At 39.4% G+C, this 21,377-nt stretch overlaps 1 protein-coding gene across 2 annotated transcripts in view; it reads right to left on the minus strand.

The window, feature by feature from the left end:
* LOC126199530 (cohesin subunit SA-1) overlaps window positions 1–21,377 on the minus strand; it is a 149,891-nt gene that overhangs the window by 82,012 nt on the left and 46,502 nt on the right. For both annotated transcript variants that reach the window (XM_049936461.1, XM_049936454.1), the window contains exons 6-12: window positions 16,012–16,216; window positions 14,480–14,705; window positions 14,209–14,362; window positions 13,920–14,068; window positions 5,594–5,816; window positions 5,199–5,417; window positions 4,777–4,959 (exon numbers count right to left, since the gene is read on the minus strand). In XM_049936461.1, the coding sequence (XP_049792418.1) occupies window positions 4,777–4,959; window positions 5,199–5,417; window positions 5,594–5,816; window positions 13,920–14,068; window positions 14,209–14,362; window positions 14,480–14,705; window positions 16,012–16,216 (1,359 nt within the window). The remainder of the gene's footprint in view (window positions 1–4,776; window positions 4,960–5,198; window positions 5,418–5,593; window positions 5,817–13,919; window positions 14,069–14,208; window positions 14,363–14,479; window positions 14,706–16,011; window positions 16,217–21,377) is intronic.

The following is a 21,377-nucleotide window of genomic DNA, read 5'->3' on the forward strand; positions in this document are numbered from 1 at the left end:
TGACAATTCCTATTATTTCACAGAAGAATTTCTATTGTGGTAATGTATAAAAGGTGGTGAGTAGGAATTATTAATATATATATATATATTTTATATGTATGTTGTTGTTGTGGTCTTCAGTCCTGAGACTGGTTTGATGCAGCTCTCCATGCTACTCTATCCTGTGCAAGCCTCTTCATCTCCCAGTACCTACTGCAACCTACATCCTTCTGAATCTGCTTAGTGTATTGATCTCTTGGTCTCCCTCTACGATTTTTACCCTCCACGCTGCCCTCCAATGCTAAATTTGTGATCCCTTGATGCCTCAAAACATGTCCTACCAACCGATCCCTTCTTTTAGTCAAGTTGTGCCACAAACTTCTCTTCTCCCCAATCCTATTCAATACCTCCTCATTAGTTACGTGATCTACCCACCTTATCTTCAGCATTCTTCTGTAGCACCACATTTCGAAAGCTTCTATTCTCTTCTTGTCCAAACTAGTTATCGTCCATGTCTCACTTCCATACATGGCTACACTCCATACAAATACTTTCAGAAACGACTTCCTGACACCTAAATCTATACTCGATGTTAACAAATTTCTCTTCTTGAGAAACGTTTTCCTTGCCATTGCCAGTCTACATTTTATATCCTCTCTACTTCGACCATCATCGGTTATTTTACTCCCTAAATAGCAAAACTCCTTTACTACTTTAAGTGTCTCATTTCCTAATCTAATTCCCTCAGCATCACCCGACTTAATTTGACTACATTCCATTATCCTCGTTTTGCTTTTGTTGATGTTCATCTTATATCCTCCTTTCAAGACATTGTCCATTCCGTTCAACTGCTCTTCCAAGTCCTTTGCTGTCTCTGACAGAATTACAATGTCATCGGCGAACCTCAAAGTTTTTACGTCTTCTCCATGAATTTTAATACCTACTCCGAATTTTTCTTTTGTTTCCTTTACTGCTTGCTCAATATACAGATTGAATAACATCGGGGAGAGGCTACAACCCTGTCTCACTCCTTTCCCAACCACTGCTTCCCTTTCATGCCCCTCGACTCTTATAACTGCCATCTGGTTTCTGTACAAATTGTAAATAGCCTTTCGCTCCCTGTATTTTACCCCTGCCACCTTCAGAATTTGAAAGAGAGTATTCCAGTCAACATTGTCAAAAGCTTTCTCTAAGTCTACAAATGCTAGAAACGTAGGTCTGCCTTTTCTTAATCTTTCTTCCAAGATAAGTCGTAAGGTCAGTATTGCCTCACGTGTTCCAACATTTCTACGGAATCCAAACTGATCTTCCCCGAGGTCGGCTTCTACCAGTTTTTCCATTCGTCTGTAAAGAATTCGCGTAAGTATTTTGCAGCTGTGACTTATTAAACTGATAGTTCGGTAATTTTCACATCTGTCAACACCTGCTTTCTTTGGGATTGGAATTATTATATTCTTCTTGAAGTCTGAGGGTATTTCACCTGTCTCATACATCGTGCTCACTAGATGGTAGAGTTTTGTCATGACTGGCTCTCCCAAGGCTGTCAGTAGTTCTAGTGGAATGTTGTCTACTCCCGGGGCCTTGTTTCGACTCAGGTCTTTCAGTGCTCTGTCAAACTCTTCACGCAGTATCTTATCTCCCATTTCGTCTTCATCTACATCCTCTTCCATTTCCATAATATTGTCCTCGAGTACATCTCCCTTGTATAAACCCTCTATATACTCCTTCCACCTTTCTGCCTTCCCTTCTTTGCTTAGAAGTGGGTTTCCATCTGAGCTCTTGATATTCATACAAGTGGTTCTCTTCTCTCCAAAGGTCTCTTTAATTTTCCTGTAGGCAGTATCTATCTTACCCCTAGTGAGACAAGCCTCTACATCCTTACATTTGTCCTCTAGCCATCCCTGCTTAGCCATTTTGCACTTCCTGTCGATTTCATTTTTGAGACGTTTGTATTCCTTTTTGCCTGCTTCATTTACTGCATTTTTATATTTTCTCCTTTCATCAATTAAATTCAGTATTTCTTCTGTTACCCAAGGATTTCTATTAGCCATCATCTTTTTACCTACTTGATCCTCTGCTGCCTTCACTACTTCATCCCTCAGAGCTACCCATTCTTCTTCTACTGTATTTCTTTCCCCCATTCCTCTCAAATGTTCCCTTATGCTCTTCCTGAAACTCTCTACAACCTCTGGTTCTTTCAGTTTATCCAGGTCCCATCTCCTTAAATTCCCACCTTTTTGCAGTTTCTTCAGTTTCAATCTGCAGTTCATAACCAATAGATTGTGGTCAGAATCCACATCTGCCCCTGGAAATGTCTTACAATTTAAAACCTGGTTCCTAAATCTCTGTCTTACCATTATATAATCTATCTGAAACCTGTCAGTATCTCCTGGCTTCTTCCATGTATACAGCCTCCTTTCATGATTCTTGAACCAAGTGTTAGCTATGATTAAGTTATGCTCTGAGCAAAATTCTACAAGGCGGCTTCCTCTTTCATTCCTTCCCCCCAATCCATATTCACCTACTATGTTTCCTTCTCTCCCTTTTCCTACTGACGAATTCCAGTCACCCATGACTATTAAATTTTCGTCTCCCTTCACTACCTGAATAATTTCTTTTATCTCGTCATACATTTCATCTATTTCTTCATCATCTGCAGAGCTAGTTGGCATATAAACTTGTACTACTGAAGTAGGCATGGGCTTTGTGTCTATCTTGGCCACAATAATGCGTTCACTATGCTGTTTGTAGTAGCTAACCCGCACTCCTATTTTTTTATTCATTATTAAACCTACTCCTGCATTACCCCTATTTGATTTTGTATTTATAACCCTGTAATCACCTGACCAAAAGTCTTGTTCCTCCTGCCACCGAACTTCACTAATTCCCACTATATCTAACTTTAACCTATCCATTTCCCTTTCCAAATTTTCTAACCTACCTGCCCGATTAAGTGATCTGACATTCCACGCTCCGATCCGTAGAACGCCAGTTTTGTTTCTCCTGATAACGACGTCCTCTTGAGTAGTCCCCGCCCGGAGATCCGAATGGGGGACTATTTTACCTCCGGAATATTTTACCCAAGAGGACGCCATCATCATTTAATCATACAGTAGAGCTGCATGTCCTCGGGAAAAATTACGGCTGTAGTTTCCCCTTGCTTTCAGCCGTTCGCAGTACCAGCACAGCAAGGCCGTTTTGGTTAATGTTACAAGGCCAGATCAGTCAATCATCCAGACTGTTGCCCCTGCAACTACTGAAAAGGCTGCTGCCCCTCTTCAGGAACCACATGTTTGTCTGGCCTCTCAACAGATACCCCTCCATTGTGGTTGCACCTACGGTACGGCCATCTGTATCGCTGAGGCACGCAAGCCTCCCCACCAACGGCAAGGTCCATGGTTCATGGGGGGGTTTATATGTATATAAAAAACTAATTCAGCATGAACCATATTTACAAATTAGTCTGTGGTGTGAATGTAAAATTACTCAGTCCACATCATAACAATTTATCATGCAAAATGATCCATGGAACATGAAACAAACAAACCAACCAACCATAATTGGCTTGCCAAATTAGAATTTGAACCCTGCACATCCCAATTATATATATATAAAAAAAAAATTCTACTCACCAAGCAGTGGCAGAAAAACACACACACACACACACACACACACACACACACACACACAGGTTTAATTTTTAAAAGTTTTTGGAGCCAGTGTCTCCGTCTTCTGGCTGAAAAGTTGAAGTGGAAGGAAGAGGGGTAAACGAAAAGGACTGGAGAGGACGGTAAGTCTCCCCTGACCAAGGGTTCTGGGTGACTTCTGAACTGTACCTCTTTTCCTAAACCTCTCCAACCCTTTTCCTTCATCCTTCTTCCTTCCCACCCAACTCTTCGGCCAGAAGGAGGCATTGGCACCAAAAGCTTGTAAAAGTTAAACCTTTGTGTGTGTGTGTGTGTGGTCTATTTCCAATGAAGGTCTTGTTGGCCAAAAGCTTACTTTCTGACAATCTATTTGCTGAGCCTCTTTGCGACTCAGCATCTCCTCTGTGTGGTGAGTAGCAATTATCCTTTTCGTAATACTGTCGTATCTCCTGAACTATGTGCCATATCATGAACTATGAGTTGTACAATGACTTAATTTTGGAAGTACATTTTGTTTTTAATGTGGATACTGTCCCCACAAAATGTGTTGTGAATAGAGTTAATAATAAAGAGGTAACACATTAAAACATCATACCTGATGCCAAAGTTTTACTGTATGAACAGCAAAAATGTTATAATTAATATTTTTTCCATTCAATTATTTTGTGGGAGACGTCAGCAAGAAAAAATTTCGAGAAGGTTTGAAACTATGTGCAAAATTTCTTGCAAGTCACGAAGTGCTCTCATTCTTAAATACTGAATGACAGGTAATTTTACATGCCTTGAGTTCATGGTGCCTCCAACCACATACACATTTTCTAACATTAATACTTGATTTATTATGTTAAGACCTTAATGTAAGATTATACCTATCAAAGCTTAGATTACAATAACATTTAAAATTTTATAATTTGGTCAATAATTACAAGAACTATTGAAAACCAAATTTTTCTTGCCCCTGGAAGCCAATCGGTAGCCATCCAGCAATTTGGACTGTGCACCATCTTAGGCATTTAGTAATATAAATGGGTGCTTAGATGTCACCTTAAGAATGTTTGTCATTAACTGATCATTTCTCATTCAAAGCATTATAATAGTTTATATCTTAACACGAAGATTACAATATGGGTTAGTCCCATAATTAGCTTACCGTCTCTTGGCGTGAAGTAGTGTAAATGTCAAGCTCAAAATACTGAGGGATTGCTAGTAGATTTGCCAATTTCTCTGGATCAGCTCTGTATTTATCAAGCAGTTGTGGCAGTGTTTGGATAAAATGTTCTGTCAACCTTATTTTGTCATCCTGCACCTGTTTCAGTTCCTTTGCTGAGAGTATCTGAAATACAAAGCAAGATTTATTATACTGATGTTCAAACACTTTATATTCTGTTAAGTAAAAGAATTTGTGATGCTATACATTTTCCTGAATATCTGGCAAGCAAAACGATACATTGTGTTTAAATGTAATTACTGAATGTTGGAAGAGGAGCTATTTGACAAAATCTTAAAGCATTATATGAAAACACATAAAATAGTCCAACTTTCACTGGCAACACAGCTCTAATTGTACCTTACCTTACGTGTAGGACCCCTGCCAACAGGTGGCTCTCCAGTAGCTGCTTGCCTAATGCAGCAGACCATAATTTCTATTAAGCTCGTCTCCTGCCGATCATCCAGAGCCTCTTCTGACGGCCCTGGTTCCTCCAGGAGAAGGTCTGTCATACACTCCCAATCTTTCATCATCTCATTAGACTCAATTAGAGAGTCCACCAAGTAAGCACCATGCTCATGAAGCTGCACGGGACATAAGTCAGTCAACACATAAAATTAGGTAAAAAGAGGATTATTTCTGAACTCCTCAATAATATGACTTCAGGTCACATCTCAAAGAAACTTTGATTCCGTGAATTAAAGTGTCTTCTATAAAATATTTTTAAAATTAATTTCTTAGTTAAAGTAGGAGCTCCTACCTCAGATTCTATAAAAAACTGTACAAGATCACGGATAAGTGGTGTGTTGGGCAGTCGTTTCTTTCCTCGTTTTGTCTTTATTCCAGCAACGGCTTCTTCATCAGGGACAAACAATCTCTCATTCAAAAATTCTCCAGCAGCTTGTGCAACAGCCCGGTGTGATGAATATACAAGTTCATAGACATGCTCACAATCCTTATCTGTTAGTATGTCCCTATGGTGCCTACGGAGTAGAAGTTCAAGAATTTACTACATGAGCACTTATTACGACACAAATTGAAGTTAGGTAGAAATTACTACCAACGTGTGCCAATTAATCACACATACAGTATAAGCCTGCTTTTACGTTCCCAGAATTCACGTTTTCCTGCCATTTACGACATTTTTTATCGTTCCTGTCAAATTTCCTATGACCACAATGTTAATCTGCACCCAATTTTGCTTCACCAAATTTATAATTTTCCTGTGATTTACACTATACAAAAAGGAGTTCATTAAGCAAAAATGACGCTGGCATGATCTTAGCCCTGTAATAGTGTTAACAAATAGTATGTGACTAAGTTTCTTGACACCAGGGCGCTATATTCAGCAGATTTGAACCAGTAAACATCTCAAAGTTGGAACAATTCATGCCGTATCTCCCGCGGCTGCCAAGCTCTACTTGATGTGGTGGCTGATGGGAGTAACTAGGTTCGTTCGAATAAAGATATTATGACCGATCACAACCATTTCCAAACTGTCTCTACTGTGAAAACGTAGTTTCATGATTGTTGTGATGATCATGACACCTTTGTCGAAACATATACAGTGTGTTACAGTGTTTGGCAACTTGTATCGCTAGTTGACACCATCATCACTTTTGCGTTGCTCAAATGTTTTTAGTATAAACACAGCACCAGTTATAAATTTTTTCCATGCTGAGCAAAACATATTTCGAGAATTTTTTATCGTTGTCAAGTGCAATATTTACATATGTATTTTTTTGCGATGTTACACAAACAAACAATGTGAGCCATAATTTGAGTATGTGCGGTTATCCACATAACTGAGGAGGCACAGTACCTGATTTAAAAAAAAAAAAAAAAAAAAAAAGAGAGAGAGAGACTACAGTGTAGAGACACACAACAATGCAAACAACACAAAATACTTATTTACATACTTGCACTGGACAACGAGAAAAAATTCTCGAAATGTGCCATGCAAAGTACGGAAAAATTTGAACTAGTGTAGTATTTCATTATTTAAATAATGAATGACAGCTGCAGCTGATTATGACGTGTGAAATTGGGTCAAACATTCCTACTTCCCAGGCAGTTATCTGTTCTAGTTACATCAGCAGGTTTTGTTAGGTAATAAACTTTATTATATAATAAACAAGTCCCTGACAAGTCTTTTGATGCATGTTATGTACATATATCATTCGTAAAGTGTGAAAATGCAAGTTGGTACCCTATACGTAACTTTTACAGCTTAAAACATTATTTCTCATATTTTACACCATTTTTTTGAAGTCCCATGAAACGTGTAAAAGCAGAGTTTCACTGTAGGAATATTCACTAGCACAGAATGTCTCAAAACAAAGTTTGTATTTGATGCATTAGAATAAAATAGAGATTGAAATCTATTGACACAATTTTTATTTATTAATGAAATATAAAGTTCAGGAATTTGCTTCCTAAAAAAATCGAACAATGGGAACTACAGGTAGGAATATCAACAATGTAGGAAATGACAGATTGCTACTTACCATAAAGAAAATATATCAAGTTGCAGACAGGCACAATTAAAAGACACACAAACAAAGCTTTCGCCACAGCTTTCATCAGTCAAAACACACACACACACACACACACACACACACACACACACACACACACACAGCATCACTCTGGAGGGGGAACAGATAGTAGTGTACAGCCGGGAAGAGACACAAACGCTGTCTGGCGGAGCATGCAGGGACTAGACTGCCAACAGGCACAGTGTTAGGATGTTGTGTGGCAGAGAGGCGGGAGGGGGGGGGGGGGGGGCAAAAAAGCAGAAGAGCGGGCAGATGGGTTAGCAGAGGGCTGCAAATAAGCAGGGTGGGAGATTACAATGGGAAGGTGATGGACAGAGTGGGGTGAAAACTTTTGGGTGGAGGGTGAGGGGACAGTATGTTGTTATAGATTGACGCCAGGAAATTATGGAAGCAGATAATTTGTTGTAAGCATAACTCCCATCTGTGCAGTTCAGAAAATCTGGTGGTCGAGTGAACAATCCAGATGGCTCGGGTAGTGAAGCAGCCATTGAAATCAAGTGTCTTTATGTTCAGCTGCATATTGTGCCACAGGGTGGTCTATTTTGCCCTTACCCATAGTTTTGCCACATGTGGCAGGCTCTGGCCACTTTCCGCCAATACCATGCTACCTGCAGCTGCAACAAATCCCATAAGCTGCCAAACCTTTACTGTACACCACAACACTTCTTGCTTGCAGTGGGCTTCAGTTGCAGCCAGCCTGTTGTCCTACATGATATGGAGCCCTGTGACTTTCCATGTTTTCGTTTTTATGGTTGTTGTAGGAGTCATTCTTGTACTGTTGTTACTGTTATTTGTTCTTACTGGTATCTGTTGTTATGGTTATTCATTGTTCTGTATTCATTGTTCTGTACTGATCATCATCAAGAAGTTCTTCGAAACATGTAAGTGGAAAAGTTCAATGTCATTCTCTTGGCCAGGGGATTACCATACGAAGGCAGTGTTGTGAAGATTGGAAAGGAAATGTTCTACAAAGAAAAGGAAGCTGAGGAACCAACAAAACTTAAAGCCCATGAGAAAAACACTGTATGGATAAGCAGATTACCAATATCAATTCATCTGCAGAGAATGCAATTCTTTGTCATGTTTACAATCACCACCACATGAAAGAACATCTGGATACCCAGGAAGTTATTGTCACACTTAAAAGAATCAGGACTTTTTCAAGGCAATCGCACATCCTTGTCTTCTGTTTTAAATACCTTCACTTTCACTATGGATATTAGCTGCTCATGGAGAAGGAAGATATAGCTGCATGGCGATGCCGATTTTCAAAGGACATCCGTAGCCTAAATATCGACAGAAGTGGTGTGGCTTGATGAAACAAGGGTCAATTCTGGTCACATTGTCAAACAGGGCTGGATAGACGACACAGCTAAAGGAACAAAGACAGTGCCTTCTGGCAAAGGGAAAGGGGGGGGGGGGGGTTGCAGCACACTTACTCTTCTTCATGTAAGTACCTCGCAATGTTTTCTCCAAACAGTCTCCTGTTTTTAAATCAAAGAAAATGGTTGACCATTACGGAGAAATGAATCATGTTACATTTGCAATTGGGTTCAAAGTTTCACTAACACCAAATCTTGGAAAATGGTCAACAATTTTTCTAGACAATGCCCCTTACCATACACTTCCTGTCAATAAGACATTTATCATGCAAACTGAAAGGAGGGGATGGAAATGGAAATGTCTTGTGGCTACGGCCTCCCGTCAGGTAGACTGTTTGCCTGGTGCAAGTCTTTTGAGTTGACGCCACTTCCGTGACTTGCGTGTCGAAGGAGGGAATGACTGACTGGCTTCACCCATCATAACATTGATGGAAGGGATGACTTTTAAAAGATGGTGCTTATGGAAAACACCCCTCTATAAACCACAGTTGCCCCTATATGAAATCGACAAACTGGCAAAAAAACAGACATACAGTCGTTGGGCTACCACATTACCACTGCCATTTCAACCCAACAGGTTTAATATGGGCCCAAATTATAAAGGTTACGTTGCCAGGAATAATAATAAATTAACACCCTCTGCAGTTGAAGGACTCACAAGAGAAGATTGAAGAAGCTGTCAAATATATACAAAGCATCATGGAAAGATGCTTGGCAGAATGAAGCTCTTTTGGGAAATTCGGTGGAGGAGATGATGATTTCATTAAATGACAAAAGTGCCTGTGACACTTCATGAATTTATTAGAGAGAAGAGTTTTTCCATTACCCCGGTAGAAGTGGAGCACAGGCGGATCCAGTGACATGTTTGGGGTGCGTAGTTTACACCTGTAAGTACATACATAAAAAAATTATATCGCTGTTAAGGCTTGAAATTTTGAGAAGAAGGCATTAGCAGCAACTAGTTCCAAAGGAATTTCATCTCAGGAATTCAGTATTTATCAAACAAAATAAATGTTACTGTTTCGAATATAACTGCTGAAATACAGAGGCCTTGTTATTTGTATCACTTTTATTCTTTCTAAACAAAAGAGGACGACCTATTTTAGGATATGTTTTCTCATCATGATAAATACGTCTACCATTTTTTGTGTTAGAGTTAAGTAGGAGGGTCAGAGAAATTCATAACAGTGTCATTACAAACCTATAGTAAACTGTTTCTCATGTCAAAATTACTAGATGACGCACAAGAGGACCACTGTGCATCATGTTTAACTCAAATTATCTCGCATTTGTGATCTCCAACAGAGTGCTGATTATGGACATATGAAAATATGATGTCTTCTTAAGATGTCATTCGCATAATGTACTCACCTAAAATAAAAAAAAATAAAAAAAAGAACCGAAGGTCGAAAATTCGGCAATGTCATGAGAAAATGAACTACTTCTCTACCCAGCGGTTCCTACCCCTGTAACCGACCCCGCTGCAAAACCTGCCCCATGCATCCCCCCACAACCACCTACTCCAGCCCCGCTACTGGTAAAACATACACAATTCAAGGCAGGGCCACATGTGAAACTACACGTCATTTATCAACTGACATGCCTGCACTGCACAGCCTTTTACATCGGTATGACAACAACTAAACTGGCTGAGTGCATGAACGGACACAGACGAACTGTCCGCCTAGGAGATGTCCAATACCCAGTAGCGGAGCATGCCCTCCAGCATAATTCTAGGGACCTAGGAACCTGCTACACTGTATGTGCCATTTGGCTTCTCGCACCCAACACCAGTCCCTCTGAACTGCGGAGATGGGAACTTGCACTCCAACACATCCTTTCATCCCGCCATCCCCCTGGACTGAACCTACGTTAAACAACCTCACTCCCATTTACTCTTCAGTCTTCTCCTCTTTCCCTTTCCTCTTTATTCATTCACGCATCTTTTCATCCTACATAGTTGTGTTTATCTTTATACTATGTACCTCATTACTTCTGTATGCATCCTCTTTGGTTTGAAGCTGGCACAGTACTTACAGTAGAATATCTTTGGTTTCCCTCTGACAACCATGCCTCCATCCTTGCTACCCTCCCTGTTTTCCTTTCCCTGTTGCTTCATAACCTGGGTTGTGAGTAACTGAATCTACTTTCCCTTCTTCCCTTTCTTTCCCCTCTCTCCTCCCTGATGAAGGAACATTTGTTCCGAAAGCTAGGAACGTAAATTTTCGGTTCTGTTTTTTGTGTATCTATCGGTTGTACTGAGCTGAGGTAAGTACTGGCCAGCCCCTCTATCTCTTTGTTAGTATTTGTTTCACATCTTTATATGAGATTTTCCATTAATCATTTAGATCTCCTATCATCTTAGTCATTTGTTGCCACAAATAGAACTACGATCAAAATGTAAAGTGTAACTCTTTAAACAACAATATTGATGCAATTTCCATATTTATAAAGTGAACAGTTTGCAGGTTTGCACAAGATGAATGAAATGTAAGATCACGCATGTGTTCCTCGCAGGACATGGGCAACTCTGTTCCGCGCCTCCACATGCTCCTGATGAAGTGTCAATCATAAAGTGATTTTGGACAGATTACGTTTTACACATTTTTTTCTTAAAAGCTATAAAATGTTACTACTAAGAACTGGATAGCCCACAGTTTTATCTTGCTGGTTAAGGGAAGCAATAGAATATACCCCTATGTCCAATACAGAACTTCACTCCACACAAATTTGGTTGCCTGCTCATAAATCATCACTGCAAACAGTGAAGAGTCCAACTCCTGTTGCCTACTGCAACACAGAGACAGGCTAACCACCAAATTATGGTACTGACTGGAGGCTAAAAACCTCTGCTGACATGTGATAAGCATGCAAACTGGGTGTGTTGACCCCAGGTCTGACATTCAGAAGCACCCGTGTTTGGACTGAAAATGTTGCGAGCATTGCTCCACCAAGATTCAGAACTGTTCACAAGTTTTGCTAACCTCATCAGACGCTGGTAAATAAGTGTACCATGGGTAGGGTTGTCCTAGTAAATGTAGAGCCCCTAGGAAATCTGTTTTCTGGCATGGCCAACAAATATTGAGGGTAATGAATTGAGGAAAAACAGACAAAAGTTTCACATAATGGGACATATCAATCTACATGTCCACATGTTATCACCAGAAATAAACAAAGAAGTAATACGAATCTTACTAAGCAAACACAAAGTTCAGAACTCTGGAATATGAAGATGGGTTACAGCATCTTAGAGAGTAATTAAACAACACAGTAGGGTTATCAGAACTGTGGTGGGAAAATTCTGTTTAAGATTTTATTGTCAACAAGAGAGTTAAAAATATAACAGATAGTGAAGGAATCTCATTCAGAGTAGGAAAGATTGTTTCAAAGGTAAACAAAACATAGTCCCCTAAATTATAAGACAATACTTAACCCTTAGGTGGTAAAATGTCCAGTACTGCAAACAGACACATTTTGGAACCAACAGTTTCTTCTTAAGAAAGGAGAGAGGGATAGCTTACAGAAGTTTAAAAAGGAAGGACAGTTTACTAAGACTCCACAATGAGACAGACCTGCCTCTAGTGAATACGAGGGGCGGAACGGGGGGAGGGGGGGGGGGGGCAAGAAAGGGAGTAGGCACTTGGTTTACACGATTAGTAATAATTTAAGATATAGACAGCAAAAAGGGGGTAGGGTGGTTAGAAATTATTACTGGGGAAAGAAGAGATTCACTAAGACTGACTACAATATTTTCAAGTCATTGAGAAGTACTCTAACACTGGTAGGTTTGTTATATATGTTAATGGCTTAATGCACTTTTTATACACTATTCACAATTTTTGGAATCGTGAGAGGAACAAAGGCTTCTTGCACTGGTTTTGTAAGGGAAGAAAGCTATTATTGTGTATGCTGCTGGTGAATATGAATTTTCACCTAATATGTTGTTAATATTTAAGTCTGAGACAAAATATATTGGTTATGCTTATTATTATTTTTAGTTAATCATCGCGTGTCCTGTTTTTTCAGCATGTTGAAATAATTAACTGGCTTTTACTAAACTGCATTTTGTTTCATGAAGTGATTAAATACCAGAGCTGTGCTTGTTTCTTGTTAAAATTGCTAAGGAAAGATTTGAAATTTTAAAACTGATGTTATCCTCACTGTGTATGGCGATCAGTTCTCAGGTTACCTCCATACTTAAACCCAATTTAAATACAATAAAATTTGCACTATAGTGAAACAATACTTGTAACAGAAGAATATTACATTTACAATGAATGGTAAATTTGAAATGTAAAGCAACAGTTTTGTATTTTACTGTCCAGTAGGCTTCTCATAATGGATACACATGTAAATTCGAAGAGGAATAACATCTGAATAGATGACAGAACAATTCACTGACAATGTACAGGTCAACAGCACTACTGATAGTGAGAATAGTAATGCAAGCACCAGCGATTTCTCACAGGACACTGACCATGGCTACTTACACACAAGGCCATAATTTCACATTGCAGGTGAGTACCACGACAACATTTTTAAGATGGGTAGCAGCAGGGACGAGCTCTCTCTCTCTCTCTCTCTCTCTCTCTCTCTCTCTCTCTCTTGCTTGCTTGTAGTCCCTCACCTCACACGTGGCTGGTTTTCTTCCCTTTATGTGCAGCAGCTCTCAGTTCATAGTACACTTCACCAACTACACACTACATATGCAGAACATCCCACACATACTTCACATTTCTGATAATAGTAGTCACAGGCAGATGGAATACAGACTACTGACTTAACAAAAATTATAGACTGCTAAAATGAAAACAAGATACGAAAACTATGTTTTTTATCATGAATGTGGAGTACACAAAACAAAGCTATTAGAAAGATCATGCAATCCTTTATTAACATGATGATGATGATGATGATGATGATGGAGGAGGAGGAGGAGGAGGAGGATTACCTAATTTCAAACCACAATACACCACTGGATTAGAATATGTATAATCAGTGTTTAAATAAAAAGTACTTCATGCTGTATAAGAATTATCAGCTCCACAAATGAATAGTTACAATGCAGAAAGAAGATTCCTATGAAGTATGACAGAATATAAGATAATTATCTGCAATCTCTTACTAAAAATATTTGACTACTTACTTTAAAATGCTTATAACAAGCCTGACAGCTTGTACTGCAACATCATACTCTTTGTCCAAAGTCATTGCAACAATACGATCCTTGAATTTGCTTGTGAACAACTCCAACTTTCCTTTCAACTCTTCTGAGGCATACAGCGGCTGCAGAGCCTGAATAAAACGATTTTAACACAATTAAAGACAGCAAGATAATGAATAATTACTCTCAAGAGTGATGTGAAGATGAGAATAGAAGAATGAAGTTCAGACTGCTAAACAGTTTTCTGTTTACTGTTTTCTAACATTCTTACCTGCAAACATTTCAAACGAACTTCTCCAACTTTGTCATGTAACGTCCAACCAATGTATTTCAGATATGAGTCATCAAGGAAATTTTGATGAAACTTTTTCATCCAAACTCCTATTTCTGCCATGCAAATTGCCCGAATCTCAGGAAGAGTATCCCTGTAGAATTCATATTTCTCATAGCACAGGACATAATAAGCAATTTGTGCATATTGCGAAGTACTGATAAAATACCTTTAAGAAACACAGAAATTGTGTCATGTTGTATGTTATTACCTGTATCTGTGAACAAACACAGATTTAAACATGTAAGTAAGCATATTTTTTATCTCATCCATGTTTTCTTCAAGTTCCTGTCGTTTTGCCATAAGAGATTCAAGCCGATCACTGGCACGCTTATCGCGAGTCTTCTGTCGTTCTGATTCATACTGGCGTTGGGTATTGTCAAGATTTATTGATACAGTTAAAGCAACATCAACAAGAGCAGTCATCAACTTCATGGCTGAAAATATAACAAACAATAAAGTACAGATTTCTTTAAAGGAACTATATAGGAAATGATAATAGGACATGGTGACTGATACTGAAAAATAGGTGGGCAACTAAGCCATGACCTAAAGTAGAGAGAAGTCTCTCGTATCTCAGATGGATGATAAGTAACATAAATGGTGTCAAGAAAAACAAAAATATGAAGAAAAAAATACTACTGGGTGGACAGGACAAAATTAAGTAAATGCAAAATTATTAATTACATGAGTAGAAAGTAGTTTTGATAACAACATACACAAATAGAGAACTATAAGAATATTTTATCTATCACATTAGAAGTAAGAAATGGATTGCAACGTATTTCAAACTGGCAGAACTAAATTGCACCAATAACCACCTAGTGTAGAGTGAGGAAACAAGGGAGAAAGACAAAAGTAAACACAAAAAGTGAGAAGACAAGATAACGGATGCCACACTCAGGACAGAAAGTGAAATAAAAGCACCAAGATTGATTTTCGGCCTCAGACCGTCGAGCAGCCTAATGTAAATTACACCTCGGGAAGAATTCCAAGTTCTGTGGGCCTCAACTACTGGGTGGACAGGACAAAATTAAGTAAATGCAAAATTATTAATTACATGAGTAGAAAGTAGTTTTGATAACAACATACACAAATAGAGAACTATAAGAATATTTTATCTATCACATTAGAAGTAAGAAATGGATTGCAACGTATTTCAAACTGGCAGAACTAAATTGCACCAATAACCACCTAGTGTAGAGTGAGGAAACAAGGGAGAAAGACAAAAGTAAACACAAAAAGTGAGAAGACAAGATAACGGATGCCACACTCAGGACAGAAAGTGAAATAAAAGCACCATGCAATTCAATATACTGTTGAAGTTTCTTTTCCAAATACATTCTTCCTTAAAGTGGAACATGTTTCCCTATTATTCAGATAAATGCAGTACTTGAAATTACGTTTCAAGACAGAAAGAATAAATGATGAAGTATAAAGAAAGATGACTAAAAAGGCAACACAAAATTTGACAGTGCTAAGGAGATATGGATTAATGGCATATGATGGCTAGGTTATTAGCATCCAGTGTCAAGCAAAGTATGGTTACAGAATTGCACGGAACAGTGTAAGAAGGTTAACAAACAGAAAAGATTTATATTAAAAGTAAAATTTGAAGCAGTAGACTGCAGTATGTTTGTGAACGTACAAATATTCACACCTTCAGTCAAAAAGTGATAGTTTTAGCACTAAGTTTAAATTTCTAAAATCAGTTGGTAAAGTTTCAGTGCTTATAGTCCTTACCTGCCAATGTGGCTGTATGTCGGAATGCACGGACTTGGGAATCAGACAAACCTGTCAGTAGTGAAATTACATTGTCCATTAGGTATTGGTCATAAATGATGGAGTACTGACATTGCTTCACAAGTATCTGCACAAATTCGCAGAAATTGTTTCTGAATTTTTTCCAGGTCTGCCCCGACATGATGAGTGGATATTCTCCACTCTCCTGCATAAAAGTATTTATGTTTTGTTAATAACTCTCACCACAAAGGCATAAATATATTTTAAAAAAATTAAGTTTAAAATCTAGCTGATAGACTGCAGCCTGAGTTAACTGAAGTAACTGCAACCCATGCATTCACTACATACTATTAACACTAAACCACACTTAGTATAAACTTGTACTGTTGTTTAACCTCCCTCTCACTTGCAGTATAGCAAGGAGCAATACACTTACAAAGAAAGAGAGAGAAAACACTAATTATAACTACAAATAAAGTCTGCTGGTGTTATCAAACACAGCATTTGATACTATGCCTCCGATAACTTGCCCCAAAGTAACAATATGCAACTGACAATTGTCACATTCTCCCCCCCCCCCCCCCCCCCCAAAGCACATACAATGCAATTAGCATCTGGATACCATCCAAGATTAACACTTTCAATGAAGTGACATTCCTTTACACAAATCACTGAGCACAAAGTACTTCTAACCAGTCAGCTGTCAACCTGGGAATTGGGTTTGGGGGAACAGGGCCAACAAATACTCATCACTAGGTAAATATCTATACATGGCAGCATGACTCTTTGGTAAAAGAAGTTTAAACTACATTTTTATACATTAGCAGCTGCCCACAACCCACAAATATTTCTCCCTTATGCCTACCAACGGTTTATATCATGATTTTATTTCTTAAGGAGAGGACTTTTAGTCTGTGTTTTACTATATGCAATTTTGTAATTTTCAATGTGATATGGTCTGCAGCTGTGATGAATGTTTTGAAAGACTTCATGTTGCCTACAGTTGCCGTTCTTTTTATTTCAAGTGTGATTGTACAATCACAGCCTTAGGTCATTTTCAAGTATTTCATGGATTATTTTTTTATGTCTTGTATGTCGCTGATCCTACGACTCCATTTTATGCTCATAAAATAAAGCCAAGATGTTTTACGCTATTTTAGGAGCATGTTACTTTCAAGCAGTTGTTGCAAAGCCTTTACTCTTATACCAAAGTAAATGAAAAAACAATGCTAATAAACAACATTTGCTGCCCCCGACACTTTTGTTATTACATTTCATTTTCCACAGTCAACAACATCAAAGACACAGCAGATGCGGCACTGCAGCTGCCGAGTATGCGTGTGTAACTGCAAATGAACTATCTGCAACATTTAAACATGAACATCCCTAGGATGCAACTTCACAAAACGTTGTTACTTTAGTGTGTCGTATCTGCCATAGCACCCAATTGTTGCCTGTGGTAGAAGTTGGTAGCAATGTCAGAGACAAAGGGAAACTTTTCTCAAGTGTCTGTCTACTTCCTTTTACCTCTCCTAATGGCTACGTATACATATGATGTTTTATGCAAATCTAAGGCCACGTTTCTTCCGAATTATATAAGTTTCACTAGTCCCCTTGTACAATTAACTTGAAAAATCAGTTCTTCAATTTTCGATGCTCACATATCAAAATTATGATTATTTAATAAAACAGAAGCATTATTACGAATTTCCACATTCCTATAACTTTCTCTAAGCAAAAATTGTGTCTGTCTAGCTTTGAGTTTTTTCACTTTGACCTGTTCACGGTCTCCTTGCAGGCATACCCTAAAAAGTATAGTTTCCGCAGAATAAGGGGAGCCCGAAGCTGTAGTTATTGAAAATGAAGAGATTAAAAATAAGGAACTTACTTCAAATTTTCTGGTAATGGCAGCAAATGACCACATAGTTACATTGACAAGTAAGCAAAATAATGACACCCCTTTTCAGACTTCTATACCACTACATGTTGATTTTGCAAAGCTGACATCATCATCGACTTAGCAGTTGTCACGTTCTCACTGCTCGATTACTGCAAATGAACCACGTAAGCACGAAAGCTCCTAGATGCGATTTCCCGAAATGACTTTACTTTCATGTGTCATTTCTACCATAGCACTTGATTGGTGCATGGAGCAGACATTGATATCTATTTTAATTTTCAGTGCTCAGGTATTGGAGATTATAATGCGTGATAGAGAATGTAACATCAGTGTTACGAATGTGAAGGCCTCTACTTTCTTTTACCACTCTTAACGACCACATATCCACACCTTTTTCTTTGTGCACACCTGTGGCAAAGTTCTTTCCAAGCTATATAGGGGTCACTGGCCTCCTTTGCAATTAATATTCAAAATCAGTATTTCAATTTTCGTGTTCACACATTAATATTACATCACACATTCTCACACATACAATAATTTATCTTGCACGAAAGGAAATAGGTTTGAGAGTAATGCTTCACAAACCACCACTCACAATATTTTCCAGTGACCTGTTGGAAATGTTAACAGTTGTGACATCACACTCACCAAAGGCATTTTGTTATTGTGCAGTATTGCGCAGTCATCATCCTAAAGCCTTTGACACATTTTGCTGCCTGCAGAAGCTTGTGTGTGTGTGTGTGTGTGTGTGTGTGTGTGTGTGTGTGTGTGTGTGTATGTGTGTGTGTGCGCAGTGTTTTTTTTTTAATATTTCTTTCGTTTTTTTATTTTTTTAATGTAAATGGCGCACTTTCTTTGCAAATGAAATTTTATTTTGGTGTTTTTCTCTCCTTTATGTTTTATTGCTGACTTGTTTTAACAGTAAGACAGAAAATTTTAATCAGTAAGAAACACAAACATAAGACAATCCATTTGAAATCTAAGCCTTGTCACTCCGTTTCCTTCACTCTGTCTCATGAAGTTCTCACAGACTCTTTAACAGTTCAATCCATTAATAAGCAGTATCAAATAACATTTTACAAACTGAAATTGTTCTTTAAGTTTAGGTCTCCATAAGAGCAGACCAAATTTGTTCAATAACAATAATACAAGGAGAATTCGCATAACATGTTCACGTAATTAGAATTGAAATCTTTAGGAAGGAAATAGGTAGACTACTTGAGAATGAAAGTACCAATTCCTCTCTCTCTCTCAAACCCACACATCCACACACCCGCACACGCACACACCAGATGCAGATGCCTCATGCTTTCAAAAAAGGAAATTTAAGAAATTAAATATGAACAAGAAGTCAATACCGCAACTCACCACACAGTGGAGATGATGTGCCTGTCTGAGACTCAAACTCTCCACTACATGGTGAGTAACAATCTATCCTTTCCATAATACTGTCATTAATCTATCCTTTCTATAATACTGTCATTATTCCATCCTGGATTTTCCATTGTTCAACAAGAAGTCAAATTTACTTGAGCTTATTTAAGCTGCTGTCACAGTGGCACAGATATTGGAATCTGCTGAGCACCAACATTAGCCAAAGACAGCTGATCTTTTCAAAATAGTATCAACAATGGCTTTTGTGTTGCCCCTTACAAAACAGTCTGTATGAATTTCTGTCGGTCCAAATGGTTTCTCCCACCATCACTACATCTTAGGCCTGTTTCCCTTCCATTCGTTGCAACTCATGCTCGATAGAAAACACTCTTAGTCCTCCCATGCGTCTTACCTGGCAGCCAGCTGTATGCAGTCCCTCAGTCTCCTATGTATCCTCAATGGTACTTACTGGAGTGCCAATCGAACCACTCTCCTCCCTTTGTACCGGTCCCTTGTCTGTTCGAAACTCAACTATGGGTGCTTTGCTTATGTGCCTACATGCCCATCCCTCTTACACTGTCTCAATGCTATCCATCATCATGGCATCTGTTTGGCCACAGGCTCCTTTTACACCAGTCCAGTTGAGAGTCTGTATGCTGAAGCTGCTTAACTACCCCTGTCCTATTGCCGTGACTTTCTCCTCAGCAGGTATGCATGCCGTTTGTCTGCCATGCGTGGCCACCCCTCCTACGCCTTCTTCTTTGATGATTCCTTTGATCGCTGAGGCACGAGGACTGTAGCCTTGGTAGAAGTGCCAGCAGCCTCGTATCCTGACAGGCTGACATGACCTGGGACTCAAAGAAACATGACACTGGCTCCACAAAGAGTGAGCAAGTGACAGTTTTCTCGGACCTGCTACACTACGAGATGAGCAGCATACAGCTAAGGGATGAGCAGTGTATAGCGCACACAGACTTTGGAGGGCACTTAGTGAGTCTGAGCAAAGGACACAATTGGAAATGCTGTGTCATCAGATGTACTCCGTGGCCTGATACAAGGTGAAGAGCTCGGCTGGGGAGTGTGCCGGAAGCTGATATCGAAAGACATGGGTGCCAATGACGAAGGCACACCCAACCCCACAGTCAGTACAAGAGCCATCAGTGTAGACAAAGATACCATCCCGAAGTTCCATGCGAAGGTCGTGAAACTGGAGGCGATAGACCGAGGCTGGAGTAGTGTCCTCAGGAAGCGAATGAAGGCCAAGGTTACCATGGGCCACTGCACAAAGCCAAGTGGTGAAGGGTTCACACCCACTGGGAAAGTTGCAGGTAGTGTGTAGTTAAGCCGCTGTAGAAAGTGGTGAAAGTGGACTCCAAGAGGTAACAGAGAAGAGGGGCGAGCCCCATATGATGATTAAAGGAATCATCAAAGAAGAAGGCGTAGGAGGGGTGGCCACGCATGGCAGACAAACGGCATGCATACCTGCTGAGGAGAAAGTCACGGCAATAGGACAGGGGTAGTTAAGCAGCTTCAGCATACAGACTCTCAACTGGACTGGTGTAAAAGGAGCCTGTGGCCAAACAGATGCCATGATGATGGATAGCATTGAGACAGTGTAAGAGGGATGGGCATGTAGGCACATAAGCAAAGCACCCATAGTTGAGTTTCGAACAGACAAGGGACCGGTACAAAGGGAGGAGAGTGGTTCGATTAGCACCCCAGTAAGTACCATTGAGGATACATAGGAGACTGAGGGACTGCATACAGCCGGCTGCCAGGTAAGACGCATGGGAGGACTAAGAGTGTTTTCTATCGAGCATGAGTTGCAACGAATGGAAGGGCAACAGGCCTAAGATGTAGTGATGGTGGGAGAAACCATTTGGACCGACAGAAATTCATACAGACTGTTTTGTAAGGGGCAACACAAAAGCCATTGTTGATGCTCCAGGACACCTTTCAATGACACAGATCCACGGAGAACTGCAATAGATGGCAAAATTGTCTACAGAAAGAGAGCTGGAGATGCCCAGTGGGAGACAGGACATTACAGGGTTAATGGCAATAGCAAAGAAAACGACGCTGAGGACAGAAC

The sequence above is a fragment of the Schistocerca nitens genome, chromosome 1 (assembly GCF_023898315.1).
Source record: "Schistocerca nitens isolate TAMUIC-IGC-003100 chromosome 1, iqSchNite1.1, whole genome shotgun sequence".
Lineage (NCBI taxonomy): Eukaryota > Metazoa > Arthropoda > Insecta > Orthoptera > Acrididae > Schistocerca > Schistocerca nitens.